The 22421-nt window shown below is 37.0% G+C and overlaps 1 protein-coding gene across 11 annotated transcripts in view; it reads right to left on the bottom strand.

Annotated features, from left to right (window-relative positions):
• The window catches only part of PIK3CB (phosphatidylinositol-4,5-bisphosphate 3-kinase catalytic subunit beta), a 265299-nt gene that overhangs the window by 65869 nt on the left and 177009 nt on the right, over positions 1–22421 (bottom strand). For all 11 annotated transcript variants that reach the window (XM_036877283.2, XM_036877281.2, XM_057498687.1 and 8 more), the window contains 3 exons: positions 12942–13130; positions 3838–3959; positions 938–1081 (listed from right to left, as the gene is read on the bottom strand). In XM_036877283.2, coding sequence (XP_036733178.1) covers positions 938–1081; positions 3838–3959; positions 12942–13130 — 455 coding nt within the window. The remainder of the gene's footprint in view (positions 1–937; positions 1082–3837; positions 3960–12941; positions 13131–22421) is intronic.

Raw genomic sequence — 22421 nt, 5'->3', positions numbered from 1 at the left:
AAGGAATGCTGTACACATTTTAAAAAAATTTTTATATAGAATACCTTATTTTGTTATGCCCTAAGGGGTTTAAAAATAAGATTTAACTGTATGAGAAAAGACAAGTTAAAACTAAGAAAGGAAAAATTCTGAATAAAAAGGAAATCAAGATTCAGAAATATAATCCCTAAAATTAAATAAAAATATTAGAGCTTATTTTCCTTAAGCTTGGCTAAAGAGAAGGAAATGTTTTTTCTGGTAATCATTAGTTTCAATACTCTGATAAAAACAAAAATGTCTGAGTATAGTATCAGAAATGAGGAATCAACAATTTTCCTAGGCAACAAAATAATTTTAGTTCTCTTTTCTTGATTTTACTCTTATATAAAATCAGTGAAATGTTTCATGTATTTCTGAAAATGTCCTAGTTAATAAGAAAACTAAAAAAAAAAAAGTTGCTGTTGTTATAGGAAAACTTAAAAACCTTTCCCAGTAGTACCAATATTACTGTCTATAACCTTTTGGAAGGAATAATTATATCTGTTTTTAATCCAAATATATTAACACAATTAAGTACACATTACTAGAAAATAGCAATATGTTAATTATTAGTTTCAGTTGAGGAACACACCATTTTGTGCATAATTATTAGTGGGATGGTCAACTTTCAATTCTTTAAATATCACACTTCAAGATTTTATAATTAATTCTTTATTCTAAGAAATCTGAAGTATTTTCACATCAAGGCAGCAAGGAGAAACACATCTAAATTACTTTGCCAAATCATGAAAATTGAGATTTTGTGTGTCAAGAAATAGAAGACAGTAAGAGAATACAAATGTTATAGATGGCTCCGAAACAATGAAAGCAGCTGATTGTTTTTGCTAAGTGTCCTGTATTATACTAATTTATATTTACAAAAGCACAAGGTGGACTCAAACTGAAATATAAAACTTACCTAAGGTGCCAAAACAGAAACTGCCCTATCCTCCGATTAGCAAGTGCTCTTTCTAACAGGAATCTAGAGAGGGCACAATCAAGAAAAGGCTCGTATTTTAAAACTTGCACCAGTTGTAAAAGATACTGAGAGAGTTCTTCATCACTGCAAGAAAGAAAAGACAAGAGTAAGCCACTCAACAACTTGTGCCAGAAAAAGATCCCTTCCTATCAAACTACCAAATACTAACTTACTGCAACACAATGGTCCTTTTTGGATCAGGCTTGTTACATGCTTCCGTTCACTGTTCTACCATAACAGTAACACAAGGAAAGCTGAAGATTTCATATGGGTAGGAGGGGGAGTTGAAAGGAGTAAAGAACAGATATTATGGGGCACTTTCATTAAATTAATTAGGTTGATATGACTGATGATTTTATTTACAATCAGCCCAGAGTTACAGTAAAATTAGGTATTTTAATACTGATTTCCCATTATGTTGAATATGATATATAGTCAGGCAACTGATTAGTTTTTAAAATAAAAATTCCATTAGTACTTCAGCAATTTGTTTTCCTTTCCTATCATTAGGATTAATTCCTTCTAGATAATCAATGAACAATTAAAATACTAACTTCAAATACTCTAAAGGATAAAGAAATGAGTGTATATGTAAATGGAAACTGGTACTCTGAATTAATATAATGTAATACTGTAATTACACGAGCTGGATTACTTAAGGTTAGTGGTTTTCTATTTTGTGTTCATCTCCAAACCATTCACATGTGTACATACTCCAATCAGAGACAATTCCAGTAGTCAGGTAAGATATGAATCCCAAGTCGTACTTACTGACGATATTCTCAGACAACAAATGGTTTAGAAAGTAATCTCAAGTAGATCTTGGACTGAAGCCCAGGATACTATATATGAAGAAAAAACTCTCATAACCAGAAATTTTAACATAGGAAAACATATCAGAATTACCTATATGGAACAATCTCCTCCTGAGGATCAATACATTTAAGAAAAACACTTGGCTCAACCCAAGGGGAGTTAGGTAGTTCTTCCTGCTCAGGTCTCCAATGCAAACTTAGGGAGACTAATGAGCAACTGGGAGTTGCATTTTTTAAAACGACCTATACAACAATCTTAAGTTTATTGTGAAATCCATGCCCATTATAAAACCTACAAATTGTGTAAAAGAAAGGTAGTACAGAAATAGGAGGAGGAATCCTCTTTCCTTACACTCCTAATTTCACTCCCCCAAAATAACCACTATTGAAGAGTTTGTGTAGTTTCTTTTGGATATCATATGGTTTAAAACATATACTATTTAAAAAAGAGGTATACATAGTCTTCTGAGAACTTTTTATTTTTCACATAATTATAGTGTATAAAACCTCACTTTTGAGGCTAGAAATGGAGACACTTGAAAAGTTTGAGGTACTTCAATGTCATTTCTTCAAATAAATTATCAGATTCTCATATGTATACTCCCCAAAGTTTACTGTACAAGCGTGTTCACTGCATTTATAGTAAGGAAATCTGAAGAAAATGTAAAATATTTCTCAATGGGAAAATGAAGTAAATAAGATACATTCATATGACAGGATATTAACACAGCAGTGAAAGGAATATAATAACATTAATATGTAATGGGAGAAACTGACCTCAGAAACCAAATATTGAATTTAAAAAATAGCAAGATGCCATGGTGTGGGGGATCACGGGGAGAACCGTGTAGCACAGAAAAGGCACATAGTGTATCTCTGGCAACTTGCTGCACTGATGGACAGTGACTGCATTGGGGTATGGGTAGGGACTTTATAATATGGGTAAATGTTGTAACCACATTGTTTTTTCATGTGAAACCTTCGTAAGAGTGTATATCAATCATACCTTCATAAAAAATAAAAAAATACCAAGAGGCAAAGCAATATATATGACAAGATACAGCTGCATAATTTTTAAATGTACAATATTAGTCTGTATCTGTGTGTTTTTATAGACATAAAAATGTGGTATAGAAGGATACACACCAAATTCATGGTAACAGCTCCCTCTGGAAAATGAAAAAAGTCAGGACTGGGTAAGGAAACTGGGAACTGGGAACTTCACTTTTACATATAATGTTATTTGCTTAAAAATGACAAAAAATATTAACATTTCTTAATTTTGGGTAGTAGACAGAAAAGAGTTAACACAGTAGCAGGGCTGACTGCTACCCTTTGAAAAAGCCTGCTTACAAAGCTGGCTCTTAGCTGGCATCCAGGAATGTTAAGGAGGGTTCCCACCACCATAACAGGTAAGAATGGCTCACCACACATAAACTGTTTTTACAAACAGTATGGTTTACGCTCACTACCCGTTTTTCTTTTAGAAGTCTAGAATATTGGTATAAGCTAGGCACAAGATGTTTATGTGACTAGCCCCCAAGAAAAACCCTGGCCACCAAATGTCCAACAAACTCCCTAGTAGACAATGTTTCAGACATGTTGCCACAACTTGCTGCTGGGGGAATTAAGTCCCCTCACTGGGCAAGAACCCTTAGAAGCTTCTTCCTAACTTCCTCCAAACTTCACTCAATGAATCTTATTCCTTTGCCAATTTTCCTCTGTATTCTTTTGCTACAATAAATCAGGGCCAAGAGCATGACTATATGCTGAGTCCCGTGAGTCCTCCTAGTGGATCACAGAATCTGAGGGTCATCTGAGAGATCTCCTGACCCAATGTTTTGGTTTTTATTTTAGAGTCACTATGAAAGAATGATATGTATGAGACAGAGGACGGGAACAATGCTTTCAACTCTGAAAAATTCTCATCCTTTTCCTTTCTTATGAGATATTTAAACAAATAACAACTTCTCTACCCATCCCCAAGTTATTTCATGCCCAAAGACAGCAAAAGGCTGGAGATACCTCATCTGTCGCAGGCAGCTCACAGCATATTCTCGCACGTACTGATCTGGATAGTTGAAATCCAAAAGCTCCAGGGCCTCCCGGGGTGGCAGTTTAGGCCAAATCTGAAGTAGTGCCTGAAGCTGTTTAAAAATCAAAACTGGTTCAGAAATTATAGGGGAGAACAGTAATCTATTTTCCTTTGGTTCACAGGAGCAGAAATGGGTCAAAAGAAGGGAGAAGCATACTTGAAACTACTTCTGAGACCTAAAAAATCCATCACTATTAATATGAACTATTAAGTACTTACCTAAAATAGAATGATACAATGAACAGATGGATTCTACAATCATTAATCATTAAATAATTTTTAAAAGAGAATTATACTTAAAGGTAAAATTCAAAGTGCAAATATAAGCTGCAAGGCTCAAGCCAATGACAAGCAATTTACATATAAAAAGTTAATTAATAACTCAATAGTTATTATAACTTGAGGGAGTTTATTTTTAGCTGTTAATATTTTAAGACTATCACGTAACAGAACTTTTTATTGACCATAACATGTTTAAACCCATTAAATCATAATAAATAACCTATAAAAAATAAACAGTAACCGGAAAACCTAGAAGAAATGGACTTGTTAGAAAAATACAACCTTCCAAGACTGACCAAGGAAGAAACACAAAATCTAAACAAACCAATTACCAGCAAAGAAATTGAAGTGGTAATCAAAACACTACCCAAGAACAAAACCCCTGGGCCAGATGGATTTACCACAGAATTTTATCAGACATACAGAGAAGACATAATAACCATTTCTCAAAGTTTTCCAAAAAATCGAAGAGGAGGGAATACTCCCAAACTCATTCTATGAAGCCAACATTACCCTAATACCAAAACCAGGCAAAGACCCCACCAAAAAAGAAAATTACAGACCAATATTCCTGATGAACGTAGATGCAAAAATACTCAACAAAATATCAGCAAAGCGAATTCAAAAATATATCAGAAGGATCATACACCATGACCAACTGGGATTCATCCCAAGGATGCATGAAGTATGGTAAAACATTCGAAAATCCATCAACATCATCCACCACATAAATAAAAAGACAAACACCACATGATCATCTCTGTAGATGCTGAAAAAGCATCTGACAAAATTCAACATCCATTCATGATAAAAACTCAGCAAAATGGGTATACAGGGGAAATACCTCAACATAATAAAGACCATATATGATAAGCCCACAGCCAACATCATACTGAACAGCGAGAAGCTGAAAGCTTTTCCTCTGAGATCGGGAACAAAACAGGGATGCCCACTCTCCCCACTGTTATTCAACATAGTACTGGAGGTCCTAGCCACGGCAATTAGACAAAACAGAGAAATACAAGAAATCGAAATCGGTAAAGAAGGAGTTAAACTGTCACTATCTGCAGATGACATGATATTGTACATAAAAAACCCTAAAGACTCCACTTCAAAACTACCAGAACTGATACTGGAATACAGCAAAATTGCAGGATACAAAATTAATACACAGAAATCTGTGGCTATCCTATACACTAACAACAAACTAATAGCAAGAGAAATCAGGAAAACAATTCCATTCACAATAGCATCAAAAAGAATAAAATACCTAGGAATAAACCTAACCAAGGAAGTGAAAGACCTATACCCTGAAAACTACAAGACACTCTTAAGAGAAATTAAAGGGGACACTAACAAATGGAAACTCATCCCATGCTCTTAGCTAGGAAGAATTAATATCGTCAAAATGGCCATCCTATATACAGATTTGATGCAATCCCTATCAAATTACCAACAACACTCTTCAATGAACTGGAACAAATAGTTCAAAAATTCATATGGAAATACCAAAGACCCCAAATAGCCAAAGCAATCCTGAGAAGGAAGAATAAAGTGTGGGGGGGAATGTCACTCCCCAACTTCAAGCTCTACTACAAAGCCACAGTCATCAAGACAATTTGGTACTGGCACAAGAACAGACCCACAGACCAGTGAAACAGAATAGAGACTCCAGACATTAACCCAAACATATATGGTCAATTAATATTTGATAAAGGAGCCATGGACATACAATAGGGAAATGACAGTCTCTTCAACAGATGGTGTTGGCAAAACTGGACAGCTACATTTAAGAGAATGAAACAGGATCACTGTCTAACCCCATACACAAAAGTAAATTTGAAATGGATCAAAGACCTGAATGTAAGCCATGAAATCATAAAACTCTTAGAAAAAAACATAGGCAAAAATCTCTTGGATATGAACATGAGGGACTTCTTCATGAACATATCTCCCCAGGCAAGGGAAACAAAAGCAAAAATGAACAAGTGGGACTATATCAGGCTGAAAAGCTTCTGTACAGAAAAGGACACCATCAATAGAACAAAAAGATATATATATAATATATCCAAAATATATAAAGAGCTCGTGCACCTCAACAAACAAAAAGCAAATAATCCAATTAAAAAATGGGCAGAGCACCATCCAAAAGACAAACAACAACAAATGTTGGCCAGGTTGTGGAGAAAGGGGAACCCTCCTACACTGCTGGTGGGAATGCAAATTAGTTCAAGCATTGTGGAAAGCAGTATGGAGGGTCCTCAAAAAGCTCAAAATAGAAACACCATTTGACCCAGGAATTCCACTTCTAGGAATTTACCCTAAGAATGCAGCACTCCAGTGCTTGAAAAAGACAGATGCACCCCTATGTTTATCGCAGCACTATTTACAATAGCTAAGAAATGGAAGCAACCTAAGTGTCCATCAATAGATGAATGGATAAAGAAGATGTGGTACATATACACAATGGAATATTATTCAGCCATAAGAAGAAAACAAATCCTACCATTTGCAACAACATGGATTGAGCTAGAGGGTATTATGCTCAGTGAAATAAGCCAGGCGGAGAAAGACAAGTACCAAATGATTTCACTCATATGTGGAGTATAACAAAGAAAAACTGAAGGAACAAAACAGCAGCAGAATCACAGAACCCAAGAATGGAGTAACGGTCACCAAAGGGAAAAGGACTGGGCAGGAGGGGTGGGAAGGGAGCGATAAGGGCAGAGAAAAAGAAAGGGGGCTTTACAATTAGCATGTATAATGTGGGGGGGGATAGGGAGGGATGTGCAACACAGAGAAGACAAGTAGTGAGTCTACAGCATCTTACTATGCTGATGGACAGTGACTGTAATGGGGTTTGTGGGGGGGGATTTGGTGAAGGGGGGAGTCTAGTAACCATAATGTTCTTCATGTAATTGTAGATTAATGATAACAAAATAAATAAACAAATAAATAAACAGTACCTAGTTTATTTTTGATAAACAAGATAAACACAGCCAGTCTATTTACAGATGCCACCTAGAAATGATCCAGACATAGGATATAAAAGAATCCCTTCAGGGAAGACAAACTAGACTGCAGATGGAGGTTGGATTCAGGGACAAATGGCCACATCTTTGGAAACACTAGTTTCAGAGGTAAAAGTCCTTTCTAGAGATTTGGGCTCTACCTGCCATCACAGCACAGTCACTCATCAGTGTTAATCCCCTCCTGGCAGTTTTCTTATGTTTACACTACACATTCTTATCAGAGGTGGCAAGTGGAAAGATAAGTGGTTCTAAAGGAAAACAAAAAAACTTTCAATAATTATGACTTGTGGCACTCTGGAGTTCAACCCTTTCTGAAAAAATTTTATTGCTTAATATTTGATGTATCTCATTGGGTTTGTTGAGTATTCACATTAGGAACACTGACACTGAGTAAAGGAAGATACACAAAATGTATGCAAGATCAGAGCTACAACAATATGGCAAACAGTAAAGACTAGAAGACTGTCTCTCAATTGACTACTCGATCTCAGAGTCATGTTTTCAGAGGTGGCCTGTGAGTACCTGCTGGCTACCTTGTCATTTGAGCTTTTGTGAGATTTAGATTTTGAGAATTAAATTAAATAGTTTCTAGCAGAAGACACAGGACAACAGCCAGACTACATCCACACTAGCGAGAACCCAGCACCTTGTGAAGGGGGTAAGATACAAGCCGTGGCCCGGCAGGACCTGAGCGCCCCTCACCCCAGCTCCTGGCGGGAGAAAAGGAGTCGGAGCCGGGAGGAAGAGGGAGCCCAGGACTGCTGAACACCCAGCCCTAGCCATCCCCACCAGAGCGCACACAGTGCGTGCGTGGGGTGCTGGAAAATAGGGGAACAGGACAGTAAGACCTGTGAGTGGGTCCCTGAAGCCGGCGCACCTGGGACAAAGAAAAGCGAGTGCTTTTTTTAAAGTCTTAAAGGGACAGGGACCCCACAGCTGGACAGAAATGCCCCAGGACACTTAGCCTAGCAGCTGGAAATCCCAGGGAACTCTGGCCGCCCGAACCCCCACAGCACAGCTCGGAGGCCCCTCACTGTGATAAACAGCCTCCCACCTGTTCCCCCTCCTATGCAGCTCCGCCATATTGGAAAAGCAGCCTGAGGCAGGCCACGCCCACAGCAACTGCAGAGCTAAACTCCATAGCAGCCGAGCAAGATCAGAAGCCCTGTCTGCATGCAGTTGCCCAGCACAAGCCACTAGAGGCCGCTGGTCTCCCAGGAGAGGAAGGCCACAAACTGGCAAGAAGGGACTTTCTCTTAACCAACACACGCGCCAGCTCCCCACAAATATATCTATCGCCATGAAAAGGCAGAAGAAATTGATACAGTCCAAGATCACAGAGGCAAACCCTGAGGAGATAGACCTAACCAGTCTTCCTGAAAAAGAATTAAAAATAAAGCTCATAACCATGTGGATGGAGCTGCAGAGAAATATGCAAGAGGTAAGGGATGATGTCCAGAAGGACATTACAGAAATGAAACAATCTCTGGAAGGATTTATAAACAGAATGGATAAGATGCAAGAGGCCATTGATGGAATAGAAACTAAAGAACAGGAACACATAGAAGCTGATGCAGAGAGAGATAAAAGGATCTTCAGGAATGAAACAATATTAAGAGAACTGTGTGACCAATCCAAAAGGAACAATATCTGCATTATAGGGGTACCAGAAGAAGAAGAGAGAGAAAAAGGAATAGAAAGAGTATTTGAAGATATAATTGCTGAAAACTTCCTCAAACTGGGGGAGGAAATAATTGATCAGACCATGGAAGTGTACAGAACTCCCAAAAGAAAGGGCCCAAGGAGGACAACACCAAGACACGTAATAATTAAAATGGCAAAGATCAAGGACAAGGACAGAGTATTAAAGGCAGCTAGACAGAGGAAAAAGGTCACCTACGAAGGAAAACCCATCAGGCTATCATCAGACTTCTCAACAGAAACCTTAAAGGCCAGAAGAGAATGGCACGATATATTTAATGCAATGAAACAGAAGGGCCTTGAACCAAGGATACTGTATCCAGCACGACTATCATTTAAATATGAAGGAGGGATTAAACAATTCCCAGACAAACAAAAGTTGAGGGAATTTGCCTCCCACAAACCACCTCTACAGGAGGGTATTTTAGAGGGACTGCTCTAGATGGGAGCACTCCTAAGACTAAATAAATGTCACCAGAGAAAATAAAATCACAGCAAAGAAAGCAGACCAACCAAATACTAACTAAAGGCAAAAAATAAAATCAACTACCCACAAAAGCAGTTAAAGGAAGCACAAAAGAGCACAGAATAAAACAACCAACATATAAAGAATGGAGGAGGAGGAATAAGAAGGGAGTAAAATAAAGAATGACCAGACAGTGTTTAAAATAGCTCAATAAATGAGTTAAGTTAGACAGTAAGATACTAAAGAAGCTAACCTTGAACCTTTGGCAACCACGAATCTAAAGCCTGCAGTGGCAATAAGTACATATCTTTCAATAATCACCCTAAATGTAAATGGACTGAATGCACCAATCAAAACACACAGAATAATAGAATGGATAAAAAAGCAAGACCCATCTCTATGCTGCTCACAAGAGACTGACCTCAAACCCAAAGACTATAGGAACAAAGAAAGACTGAAGGAACAAAACAGCAGCAGAATCATAGAACCTAAGAATGGACTAACAGTTACCAAAGTGAAAGGGACTGGGGAGAAAGGGAGGGAAAGGAGGGATAAGGGTGGGGAAAAAGAAAGGGGACATTATGATTAGCATGTATGATGGGCGGGGGGAGCATGGGGAGGGCTGTACAACACAGAGAAGACAAGTAGTGATTCTACAGCATCTTACTACGCAGATGGACAGTGACTGTAATGGGGTTTGTGGGGGGAATTTGGTGAAGGGGGGACCCTAGTAAACATAATATTCTTCATGTAATTGTAGATTAATGACAACAAAATTAATTAATGAAAAAAATTTTAAATAGTTTCTAATTTGTTATTTTTAAATCTAAAAAGTCAACCCCTTGTTGATTACATCAAGTATCCCCAAAAAAGTCAATAATATCGGAATGAATATTCAGCAGCTAACTTAAAAGGTACTTTCTCATATCAAGCAAATTTATAGGTTAAGTTCATTAAAGATACTTTTAAAGAAATTAACTTAATTTTTAATTATTTTACATTTGCCAAAAACACATGAATTTTAAAAAAATTGATGTTACTATTAGTATACATTAATATAAACTGCTAAAGTAGACATAATTTACATTACATAAATTATTCAACAAATACAGTAAAATGTTTTAATTTTAACTTTTGTTTATTCTCAAACTTACATTGAATAAAAAGACTAAATTTTATAGTTCCTTCTTACATATAAAATACATATATAAAAACATAGTACAAATACATAGTACAAAACAGACATATGGAAACTATGGTATCAAAATCTCATGAAGATGTGGCTATTACAAGGAGAAACATCTAAAAAAGCTCTTAAGGAGTATAATAACTAAAAATATTTTACAAATACTGGCTTAAAAACATAAAACACCTACCTCACCCAACTTTCTATCAAAAAATGGGCCCTCTCCTCACTTTGCCCAAGGCCATAACAGACCAGTTCTCATTATAGATAGAGTTAGGGGGGACCATTTACTGAGGGTCTGAAACAACAGTAAACAAACAAAAACTCCCAGCATTCCCATTAACACTTGAAATACACACACTGCTCCACAAAAAACATTACTCTAAAGGACAGATACTGTTCTGTAATAATAGAGGTTTGACTATGTTAATGGGTTAAAAATAGGCCTACTATTAGAAAATAATTAAGTATCTTTGGTAAGATTATTTACAATTATTAAAAAATCAATTATATAAAGTTAAATAAATTATCAAAATTCACCCCTTTAGTTTGGGGAAAGCTATAGGAAAGGGAAATCTGACTCAGTCATATAAACAGTGAAAGGAGTGCTAAGTACCTGCCCACAAAGACTATGGAACCCCTTTTGCAATATGCCAATAGAACGCTTTCCTGTGGATTAATGGGAGGCTATGTTTCTACAGAATTTTCACCCACATAATATGCCTCTAGAACCAGAGAATAAACTTTGCACCAAACTTCTGAAAGGTATTCAATTTACTGAAAACACAGTTTACTTTCTTTTGTATCAATTCACTGTAACAGGCAATGGCACAGGGTAGGGGGAGCAGCCAAACATTATTTTTTATTGGTAACATTTTTTTTCTGCAATACTAGATTAATATTGTGAAATTCATGCTTTCCTTCACTTGCTTACATACATTTAAGTGTTTCTTCCTGAGTATTCATTACACTATTAGCTTTCTTCTGCCAAAATGGAGGACATTAAGTTACATCTGAAAACTACGCTATAGATTCCCCCATGGAAATGAGACAGGTATACTAAATTATCGATTATGAAAGTTTCTGTCCCCAGGGTTCAAATAAAGAAATACTAAGTGTAAACTGACTCATTCCATTTTCTTACAGTTGACATAAGAAACCTCTCTCAGATCTTTTTAAGAATATATCATGAAAATTTTTCCATTCTAATTCTATACAAAATAATATGATGCATTTTGAGAATTAGGCATATGTGCCAAATAAAAAATGCTTATATTTTACATTCCATACCATTTTGGAAATTCATAGAAAACAAAACTTGAATTTAGATAAATAAGTGGTTAGAAGATAACTATGTCAAAACAATTAAAACCTATCTAAATGACAAATACAGTTCCTTTTCACAGCAAGTTATGTTCATGTGGTCTAAATGTGTAAAGTTTAAATGGAGAACATAACATAATTATATGACATGATTCAAAAAATTGATTCATATGTCATAATTAGATGACATGATTCAAAAAAAGAAACAAACTCAAAGAAATCCTTTTCTAACATTAATTTCAAAAGGAAAACAATAAAATCAAACGTAAACATATTCATGATTAAAAATAAATGTATTTTTTGATTAAATTTTTAAGTTCTAGATCTAAGACTTTTTTTAACTGAAAACTTGTAAAAAGATCATTAAATTTGAGTAAGATGAATATATCTGGTTATTTTAATATGACAAATGTATTCATTGTCATTAAAAACCATTTCAAGGATCTTTCTAAAGAACAATGAAAACCAACTGAATTTAATGAACGTCCATGCTTTTTGACAGGGTCTTCAAATTTAAGTCAAGAAGGTAAAATTTGGTTAGCTTTTTTGCTGCAAAATTTTTACTTTTCTGTTTGCCATAAAGGCGAATATTCATCAACACAATCTAAATGAAATAATGTTAAAATTGATCTGAATGGTTCAGTTCTAAAATACTAACTTCTACAGAGGTAATTTTCAAACAATACATATTCAATTTAGATTACTCATTGCAGAGTCTTAAGATCAAAACTTTGTGGAGTTCACTGATGAAACTCTTAGAAGTGATCCAGGACCTACAACATGCTAGTAGTAATTATGGATGATTACACCACGATGAACATTTCAACTGTCTTTAATGAAAGATAGAGAAAGCCTATTCAGAATCTAGAATTTTTAATTCTTAAAACTTTAGAGTACATTTAAGAGTTTATGATCTTAAAATTTCTCCCACAGAAAATTAGCCAACCTATGGAAAAACACCTATGTCAGAAAGAACAATTTACATGAAATCAACAAAGTGAGACATATTCCCAAAAGGAGTTAACAGAAATAATCTTTTATTACCTGAGCAACATCCTCAAGTTTATTCCACTTGATTGACAGCAATAATTTTGGCAGTGACTGTGGGAAATTCTCTCTGCAGTCTTGTCGCAAAGTCCAAATAAGATCCATTTCATTTTCACACAGTTGAGACAAGGGATCCCTGTCCAAGATTTCTTTCAGAACAGCAAGAAACTTTTTTCCACCTCGACTCTAACAAAAATGAAGTTACTCATTACAACACTGAATTATGCAAAACAAACATCACTGGCAAACCCTTAGGAAATTTATATACAATGAATTTATAAGCAGTTCATGAACTTTAGAAGATGAAATGTTAAAGCTATATTCCCTTAAAAATATTAAGAATATCCTTTTTAAAGTTCTTATCATAAATCTGTAAGTTAAAAATGAAGGAAAGAATTCTAAGAGTTCTAAAAAAGGAAAAACAATACTGTTTTAAAAATCCATTGTGATCACTAGGTGGCAGAATTACAATTTGGATTAAAAAGAAGTAATGTATTATCTGAACTGAATTTGTCTTTCCTTCTTTAATTTTCAGTTTCTATAAATAACAAAAACACAACAAAGATGAACAAAACATATGAAATTTAAAAAGTAATAGGTTTCTTGACTCAGAGAAATAAAACCATTTAAATTAAGATATAATCTTAGCTAAAATGAACATGAAAAAAAGTCATCCCATATTCCTTTCTACTCCTTATATGAACTATTAAAACATGGTATGTACTATTTTTTGGATCTAGACTCTGAACTGTTAGACTAACAACTGGATCTAGACTAACATTAAAAGAAAGACATTCATTTCCCATACTTCTAGAGAGTCATCTGACAAGATTCTATAAGGAAATTCATTATTATATTATTTCATACCTAACATTATTATAACTGGGATTTCATATGAACATTTTACCAATGTCTATATAAAGTCATATTACTAATTTTCTAAAGTAGTATTATTCAAAATAGTATATTCATCTGTAAAAATGAGGAAATAGGATTGTTTATGCAGAAAACCTGAAAGAACCAACAAAAAACAGTATTAGAACTGATAAGCAATTAAAGCAAGTTGTAGGATACAAGGTCAATTTACAGAAGTATTCAATTATTAAAAGTAAACTGCTTTCCTATATATTCAACAAATAAATAAGTAGAATTTGAAGTTAGAAGCGATACCATTTACATTAGCACCCAAAAATATAAACCTTAAGCGTAAAACTAACAAAATATGTCCAAGATCTATATGAGAAAAACTACCGAATCTGAGGAAAGAAATCAAATTAGAACCAAATAAATGGAGAGATATTCTATATTCATGGATAGAAAGACTCAGTGTTGTCAAAATGTCAGCTTTCTAGAACTTAATCAACAAATTCAATAAAAAAACAATCAAAATCCTAGTAGGGTATGGTATCATCTGATTCTAGAGCTAATATGGACAGGCAATACCCATAATAACAATATTGAATAAAAAGGAACAAAGTTGAAAGACGGACACCACCCAATACATAAAAATGTGAAACATTAACTATAAAATTCCTATTACACTACTATTGAAAATCTACATGACCTTGGGTTTGATGATGACATTTTACATATTATGCCAAATGCACAGTTCATCAATAAAATAATTCATAAGCTGGACTTCATTAAATTTAAAATTATCATCTCTGTAAAAGACACTGTCAAGAGAATGAAGATAATCCATAGACTGGGAGAAAAATATTGCAAAAAGACATACTGATAATGGACTTTTTATTTTCCAAAACATACACACTCTTAAAACAATAAGAAAATAAACTATTAAACTAAAATATGGACCAAAGACATGAACAGACACCTCACCAAGTAAGATATACAGATAGCAAATAAGCACATGAAAAGATGCTTAACATCGTATGTCATCAGAGAAATGGAGATTGAAACAAAAATGAGATACAACTACATACCTATTAGAATGGTTGAAGTCCAGAACACAGACATCAAATGCTGTGGAGAAACTCTTACTCATTCCTAGTAGAAATTAAAAATACTACACTTTCTTAAGTGGTTGTACCACTTAAGAAAACAGTTTGGCAGTTTCTTACAAAACTAAACATACTCTTGCCATACAATCCAGTAATCACGATCATTGGTATTTAGCAAGGTTTTTAACTAATACCCATACAAAAACCTGTACACTAATGTTTATAGTACCTTTATTCAACATTGCCAGAACTTGGAAGCAACCAAGATGTCCTTCAGAAGATAAGTGGATAAACTATAATACACACAGACAGTGGAATATTATTTAGCAATAAAAGAAAAACAACCATCATGCTTCCATAAAAAGGGGGGAAACATTAAATGTGTATTACTAAGTCAAAGAAGCCTATATGAAAAGGCTCCATACTGTATGATTACAACTATATGACATCTGGAAAAGGCAAAACTATGGAGACATTTAAAAAGATCAGTGGTTGGGAGAAGGGGGCGGAAGATGGCGGCGTGAGTAGAGCAGCGGAAATCTCCTCCCAAAACAACATAGATCTATGAAAATATAACAAAGACAACCCTTCCTAGAATAAAGACCAGAGGACACAGGACAATATCCAGACCACATCCACACCTGAGAGAACCCAGCGCCTCGCGAAGGGGGTAAGATACAAGCCCCGGCCCCGCGGGAGCCGAGCGCCCCTCCCCCCAGCTCCCGGCGGGAGAAGAGCAGGCGGAGCGGGAGGGAGACGGAGCCCAGGGCTGCCGAACACCCAGCCCCAGCCATCCGGGCCAGAGTGCAGGGCCCTCGATACTGGGAAAACAGGGCAGCAAGAACAGTGAGCAGGCACTGGAGGCTGGGCGACAGAGGACATAAGAAAAGCGCGCGACCATTTTTTTTTTTTGCTTTTTTGCTGCTTTGTTTTGGCGAGCGCTGTTTGGAAGTCTTAAAGGGACAGGGACCCCAATATTAGGGAAACAGGGCAGAAAGACCGGTGAGCAGAGGCCTGAGGCTGGCACCGGAGAATAAAGAAAAACGAACGACCACCTTTTTTTTTTAATTAAAAAAATTTTTTTTCTTGTTTTTTTTTGTGGTCGTTGTTTTGTTTTGGCGGGTGCTTTTTGGAAGTCTTAAAGGGGCAGGGCGGGCCACTTAATCCAGAGGTAGGGAATCCGGGACCTCTGGGCACCCTAACCCCTGGGCTGCAGGGAGCAGGGAGGCCCCTTACGGAGATAAATAGCCTCCCAGCAGCTCCTGCTCCAACGCGACTCCACCATTTTGGAGTAGCTGCCCGAGCCAGGCCACGCCCACAGCAACAGCGGAGATAAACTCCATAGCAGCCGGGCAGGAAGCAGAAACCCTGTCTGCGCGCAGCTGCGCAGCACAAGCCACTAGAGGCCGCTGTTCTCCCAGGAGAGGAGGGCCACAAACCAACAAGAAAGGAAGTCCTTCCAGCCGTCACTCGTCCCAGTTCTGCAGACTATTCCTATCACCATGAAAAGGCAAAGCTACAGGCAGACAAAGATCACAGAGACAACACCAGAGAAGGAGACAGACCTAACCAGTCTTCCTGACAAAGAATTCAAAATAAGAATCATAAACATGCTGACAGAGATCCAGAGAAATACGCAAGAAAAATGGGATGAAGTCCGGAAAGAGATCACAGATGCCAGAAAGGAGATCGCAGAAATGAAACAAACTCTGGAAGGGTTTATAAGCAGAATGGATAGAATGCAAGAGGCCATTGATGGAATTGAAATCAGAGAACAGGAACGCATGGAAGCTGACATAGAGAGAGACAAAAGGATCTCCAGGAATGAAACAATATTAAGAGAACTGTGTGACCAATCTAAAAGGAGCAATATCCGTATTATAGGGGTCCCAGAAGAAGAAGAGAGAGGCAAAGAGATGGAAAGTATCTTAGAAGAAATAATTGCTGAAAACTTCCCCACACTGGGGGAGGAAGTAATCAAACAGACCACGGAAATACACAGAACCCCCAACAGAAAGGATCCAAGAAGGGCAACACCAAGACACATAATAATTAAAATGGCAAAGATCAAGGACAAGGAAAGAGTGTTAAAGGCAGCTAGAGAGAAAAAGGTCACCTATAAAGGGAAACCCATCAGGCTAACATCAGACTTCTCAACAGAAACCCTACAGGCCAGAAGAGAATGGCATGATATATTTAATACAATGAAACAGAAGGGCCTTGAACCAAGGATACTGTATCCAGCACGACTATCATTCAAATATGACGGTGGGATTAAACAATTCCCAGACAAACAAAAGCTGAGGGAATTTGCTTCCCACAAACCACCTCTACAGAACATCTTACAGGGACTGCTCTAGATGGGAGCACTCCTAGAAAGAGCACAGCACAAAACACCCAACATATGAAGAATCGAGGAGGAGGAACAAGAAGGGAGAGAAGAAAAGAATCTCCAGACAGTGTATATAACAGCTCAATAAGCGAGCTAAGTTAGGCAGTAAGATACTAAAGAGGCTAACCTTGAACCTTTGGTAACCACGAATTTAAAGCCTGCAATGGCAATAAGTACATATCTTTCAATAGTCACCCTAAATGTTAATGGGTTGAATGCACCAATCAAAAGACACAGAGTAACAGAATGGATAAAAAAGCAAGACCCATCTATATGCTGCTTACAAGAAACTCACCTCAAACCCAAAGACATGTACAGACTAAAAGTCAAGGGATGGAAAAACATATTTCAAGCAAACAACAGTGAGAAGAAAGCAGGGGTTGCAGTACTAATATCAGACAAAATAGACTTCAAAACAAAGAAAGTAACAAGAGATAAAGAAGGACACTACATAATGATAAAGGGCTCAGTCCAACAAGAGGATATAACCATTCTAAATATATATGCACCCAACACAGGAGCACCAGCATATGTGAAACAAATACTAACAGAACTAAAGGGGGATATAGACTGCAATGCATTCATTCTAGGAGACTTCAACACACCACTCACCCCAAAGGATAGATCCACTGGGCAGAAAATAAGTAAGGACACGGAAGCACTGAACAACACAGTAGAGCAGATGGACCTAATAGACATCTATAGAACTCTACATACAAAAGCAGCGGGATATACATTCTTCTCAAGTGCACATGGAACATTCTCCAGAATAGACCACATACTAGGCCACAAAAAGAGCCTCAGAAAATTCCAAAAGATTGAAATCCTACCAACCAACTTTTCAGACCACAAAGGCATAAAACTAGAAATAAACTGTACAAAGAAAGCAAAGAGGCTCATGAACACATGGAGGCTTAACAACACGCTCCTAAATAATCAATGGATCAATGACCAAATCAAAATGGAGATCCAGCAATATATGGAAACAAATGACAACAACAACACTAAGCCCCAACTTCTGTGGGACACAGCAAAAGCAGTCTTAAGAGGAAAGTATATAGCAATCCAAGCATATTTAAAAAAGGAAGAGCAATCCCAAATGAATGGTCTAATGTCACAATTATCGAAATTGGAAAAAGAAGAACAGATGAGGCCTAAGGTCAGCAGAAGGAGGGACATAATAAAGATCAGAGAAGAAATAAATAAAATTGAGAAGAATAAAACAATAGCAAAAATCAATGAAACCAAGAGCTGGTTCTTCGAGAAAATAAACAAAATAGATAAGCCTCTAGCCAGACTTATTAAGAAGAAAAGAGAGTCAACACAAATCAACAGTATCAGAAACGAGAAAGGAAAAATCACGACGGACCCCACAGAAATGCAAAGAATTATTGGAGAATACTATGAAAACCTATATGCTAACAAGCTGGGAAACCTAGGAGAAATGGACAACTTCCTAGAAAAATATAACCTTCCAAGATTGACCCAGGAAGAAACAGAAAATCTAAACAGACCAATTACCAGCAACGAAATTGAAGAGGTAATCAAAAAACTACCAAAGAACAAAACCCCCGGGCCAGATGGATTTACCTCGGAATTTTATCAGACATACAGGGAAGACATAATACCCATTCTCCTTAAAGTCTTCCAAAAAATAGAGGAGGAGGGGATACTCCCAAACTCATTCTATGAAGCTAACATCACCCTAATACCAAAACCAGGCAAAGACCCCACCAAAAAAGAAAACTACAGACCAATATCCCTGATGAACGTAGATGCAAAAATACTCAACAAAATATTAGCAAACCGAATTCAAAAATACATCAAAAGAATCATACACCATGACCAAGTGGGATTCATTCCAGGGATGCAAGGATGGTACAACATTCGAAAGTCCATCAACATCATCCACCACATCAACAAAAAGAAAGACAAAAACCACATGATCATCTCCATAGATGCTGAAAAAGCATTTGACAAAGTTCAACATCCATTCATGTTAAAAACTCTCAGCAAAATGGGAATAGAGGGCAAGTACCTCAACATAATAAAGGCCATCTATGATAAACCCACAGCCAACATTATATTGAACAGCGAGAAGCTGAAAGCATTTCCTCTGAGATCGGGAACTAGACAGGGATGCCCACTCTCCCCACTGTTATTTAACATAGTACTGGAGGTCCTAGCCACGGCAATCAGACAAAATAAAGAAATACAAGGAATCCAGATTGGTAAAGAAGAAGTTAAACTGTCACTATTTGCAGATGACATGATACTGTACATAAAAAACCCTAAAGACTCCACCCCAAAACTACTAGAACTGATATCGGAATACAGCAAAGTTGCAGGATACAAAATCAACACACAGAAATCTGTGGCTTTCCTATATACTAACAATGAACCAACAGAGAGAGAAATCAGGAAAACAACTCCATTCACAATTGCATCAAAAAAAATAAAATACCTAGGAATAAACCTAACCAAAGAAGTGAAAGACTTATACTCTGAAAACTACAAGTCACTCTTAAGAGAAATTAACGGGGACACTAACAGATGGAAACTCATCCCATGCTCGTGGCTAGGAAGAATTAATATCGTTAAAATGGCCATCCTGCCCAAAGCAATATACAGATTTGATGCAATCCCTATGAAACTACCAGCAACATTCTTCAATGAACTGGAACAAATAATTCAAAAATTCATATGGAAACACCAAAGACCCCGAATAGCCAAAGCAATCCTGAGAAAGAAGAATAAAGTAGGGGGGATCTCACTCCCCAACTTCAAGCTCTACTATAAAGCCATAGTAATCAAGACAATTTGGTACTGGCACAAGAGCAGAGCCACAGACCAATGGAACAGACTAGAGAATCCAGACATTAACCCAGACATATATGGTCAATTAATATTTGATAAAGGAGCCATGGACATACAATGGCGAAATGACAGTCTCTTCAACAGGTGGTGCTGGCAAAACTGGACAGCTACATGTAGGAGAATGAAACTGGACCATTGTCTAACCCCATATACAAAAGTAAACTCAAAATGGATCAAAGACCTGAATGTAAGCCATGAAACCATTAAACTCCTGGAAGAAAACATAGGCGAAAACCTCTTAGACATAAACATGAGTGACCTCTTCTTGAACATATCTCCCCGGGCAAGGAAAACAACAGCAAAAATGAGTAAGTGGGACTATATTAAGCTGAAAAGCTTCTGTACAGCAAAAGACACCATCAATAGAACAAGAAGGATCCCTACAGTATGGGAGAATATATTTGAAAATGACACATCCGATAAAGGCTTGACGTCCAGAATATATAAGGAGCTCTCACGCCTCAGCAAACAAAAAACAAATAACCCAATTAAAAAATGGGCAGAGGAACTGAACAGACAGTTCTCCAAAAAAGAAATACAGATGGCCAACAGACACATGAAAAGATGCTCCACATCGCTAATTATCAGAGAAATGCAAATTAAAACTACAATGAGGTATCACCTCACACCAGTAAGGATGGCTGCCATTCAAAAGACAAACAACAACAAATGTTGGCGAGGCTGTGGAGAAAGGGGAACCCTCCTACACTGCTGGTGGGAATGTAAGTTAGTTCAACCATTGTGGAAAGCAGTATGGAGGTACATCAAAATGCTCAAAACAGACTTACCATTTGACCCAGGAATTCCACTCCTAGGAATTTACCCTAAGAATGCAGCAATCAAGTTTGAGAAAGACAGATGCACCCCTATGTTTATTGCAGCACTATTTACAATAGCCAAGAATTGGAAGCAACCTAAATGTCCATCAATAGATGAATGGATAAAGAAGATGTGGTACATATACACAATGGAATACTACTCAGCTATAAGAAAAGGGCAAATCCAATCATTTGCAGCAACATGGATGGAGCTGGAGGGTATTATGCTCAGTGAAACAAGCCAAGCGGAGAAAGAGAAATACCAAATGATTTCACTTATCTGTGGAATATAAGAACAAAGGAAAAACTGAAGGAACAAAACAGCAGCAGAATCACAGAACTCAAGAATGGACTAACAGGTACCAAAGGGAAAGGGACTGGGGAGGATGGGTGGGTAGGGAGGGATAAGGGGGGGAGAAGTAGGGGGGTATTAAGATTAACATGCATGGGGGGGTAGGAGAAAAGGGAGGGCTGTACAACACAGAGAAGGCAAGTAGTGATTCTACAACATTTTGCTATGCTGATGGACAGTGACTGTAAAGGGGTTTATAGGGGAGACCTGGTATAGGGGAGAGCCTAGTAAACATAATATTCGTCATGTAAGTGTAGATTAGTGATAGCAAAAAAAAAAAAAAAAAAAAGGGCAGTTCCTGTGTGGTAACCTCCAACGAGTTCTACACAAGGGTATAAAGGGCATATAAAAGTGTAGGCAAAGGGTCTGTTTGTGTTTATACAGAGGATCAAAGCCTAATTGGGCTACCCCGAAAATGAACTAAGATACGATATGAAAAAGAACTTCCAACATCTGTACCCTCTGGAAGACTCATGCCAGAAGATGATCATCAAAAAACCCCAACAAAGATCCACGCACTGCTACAGCTGTAGATGCACTCATCCCACCAGTTCCTGGACCTGCCATAGGAATGAGGAAGGAGATATCTAAGCTGGCCTGTGCATACAGGAAAACAACAAAATTGGACTGGATCTATACTGTTGGAACTCAACCAAGAATTTGGAGAAGTGCAAATTGTAGCGCTCCAAAGTCTTACAACTACAAACTATTTATTGTTAAAAGAACATATGGCATGTGAACAGTCCCCAGGAATGGGTTGTTTTAATTTGTCTGATTTCTCTCAGACTGTTCAAGTTCATTTGGACAATATCCACCATATCATAGATAAGTTTTCACAAATGCCTAAGGTGCCTAACTGGTTTTCTTGGTTTCACTGCAGATGGCTGGTAATTACAGATATGCTTTGGTTATGTAACTATACTCCTATTATGTTAATGTGTGTGTGCAATTTAAGTAGTAGCTTAAAACCTATACATGCTGAAGTTACTCTACAAGAAGATATATCAAAGAAATAATCAATCTTCCCATGTTTTCTTCCGCCTGCTACTTCTATAGCTTTTCTTCTTCCTTCCTAAT

The sequence above is a fragment of the Manis pentadactyla genome, chromosome 1 (assembly GCF_030020395.1).
Source record: "Manis pentadactyla isolate mManPen7 chromosome 1, mManPen7.hap1, whole genome shotgun sequence".
Taxonomy (NCBI): domain Eukaryota; kingdom Metazoa; phylum Chordata; class Mammalia; order Pholidota; family Manidae; genus Manis; species Manis pentadactyla.
This window is presented reverse-complemented; position numbering and strand designations above follow the sequence as displayed.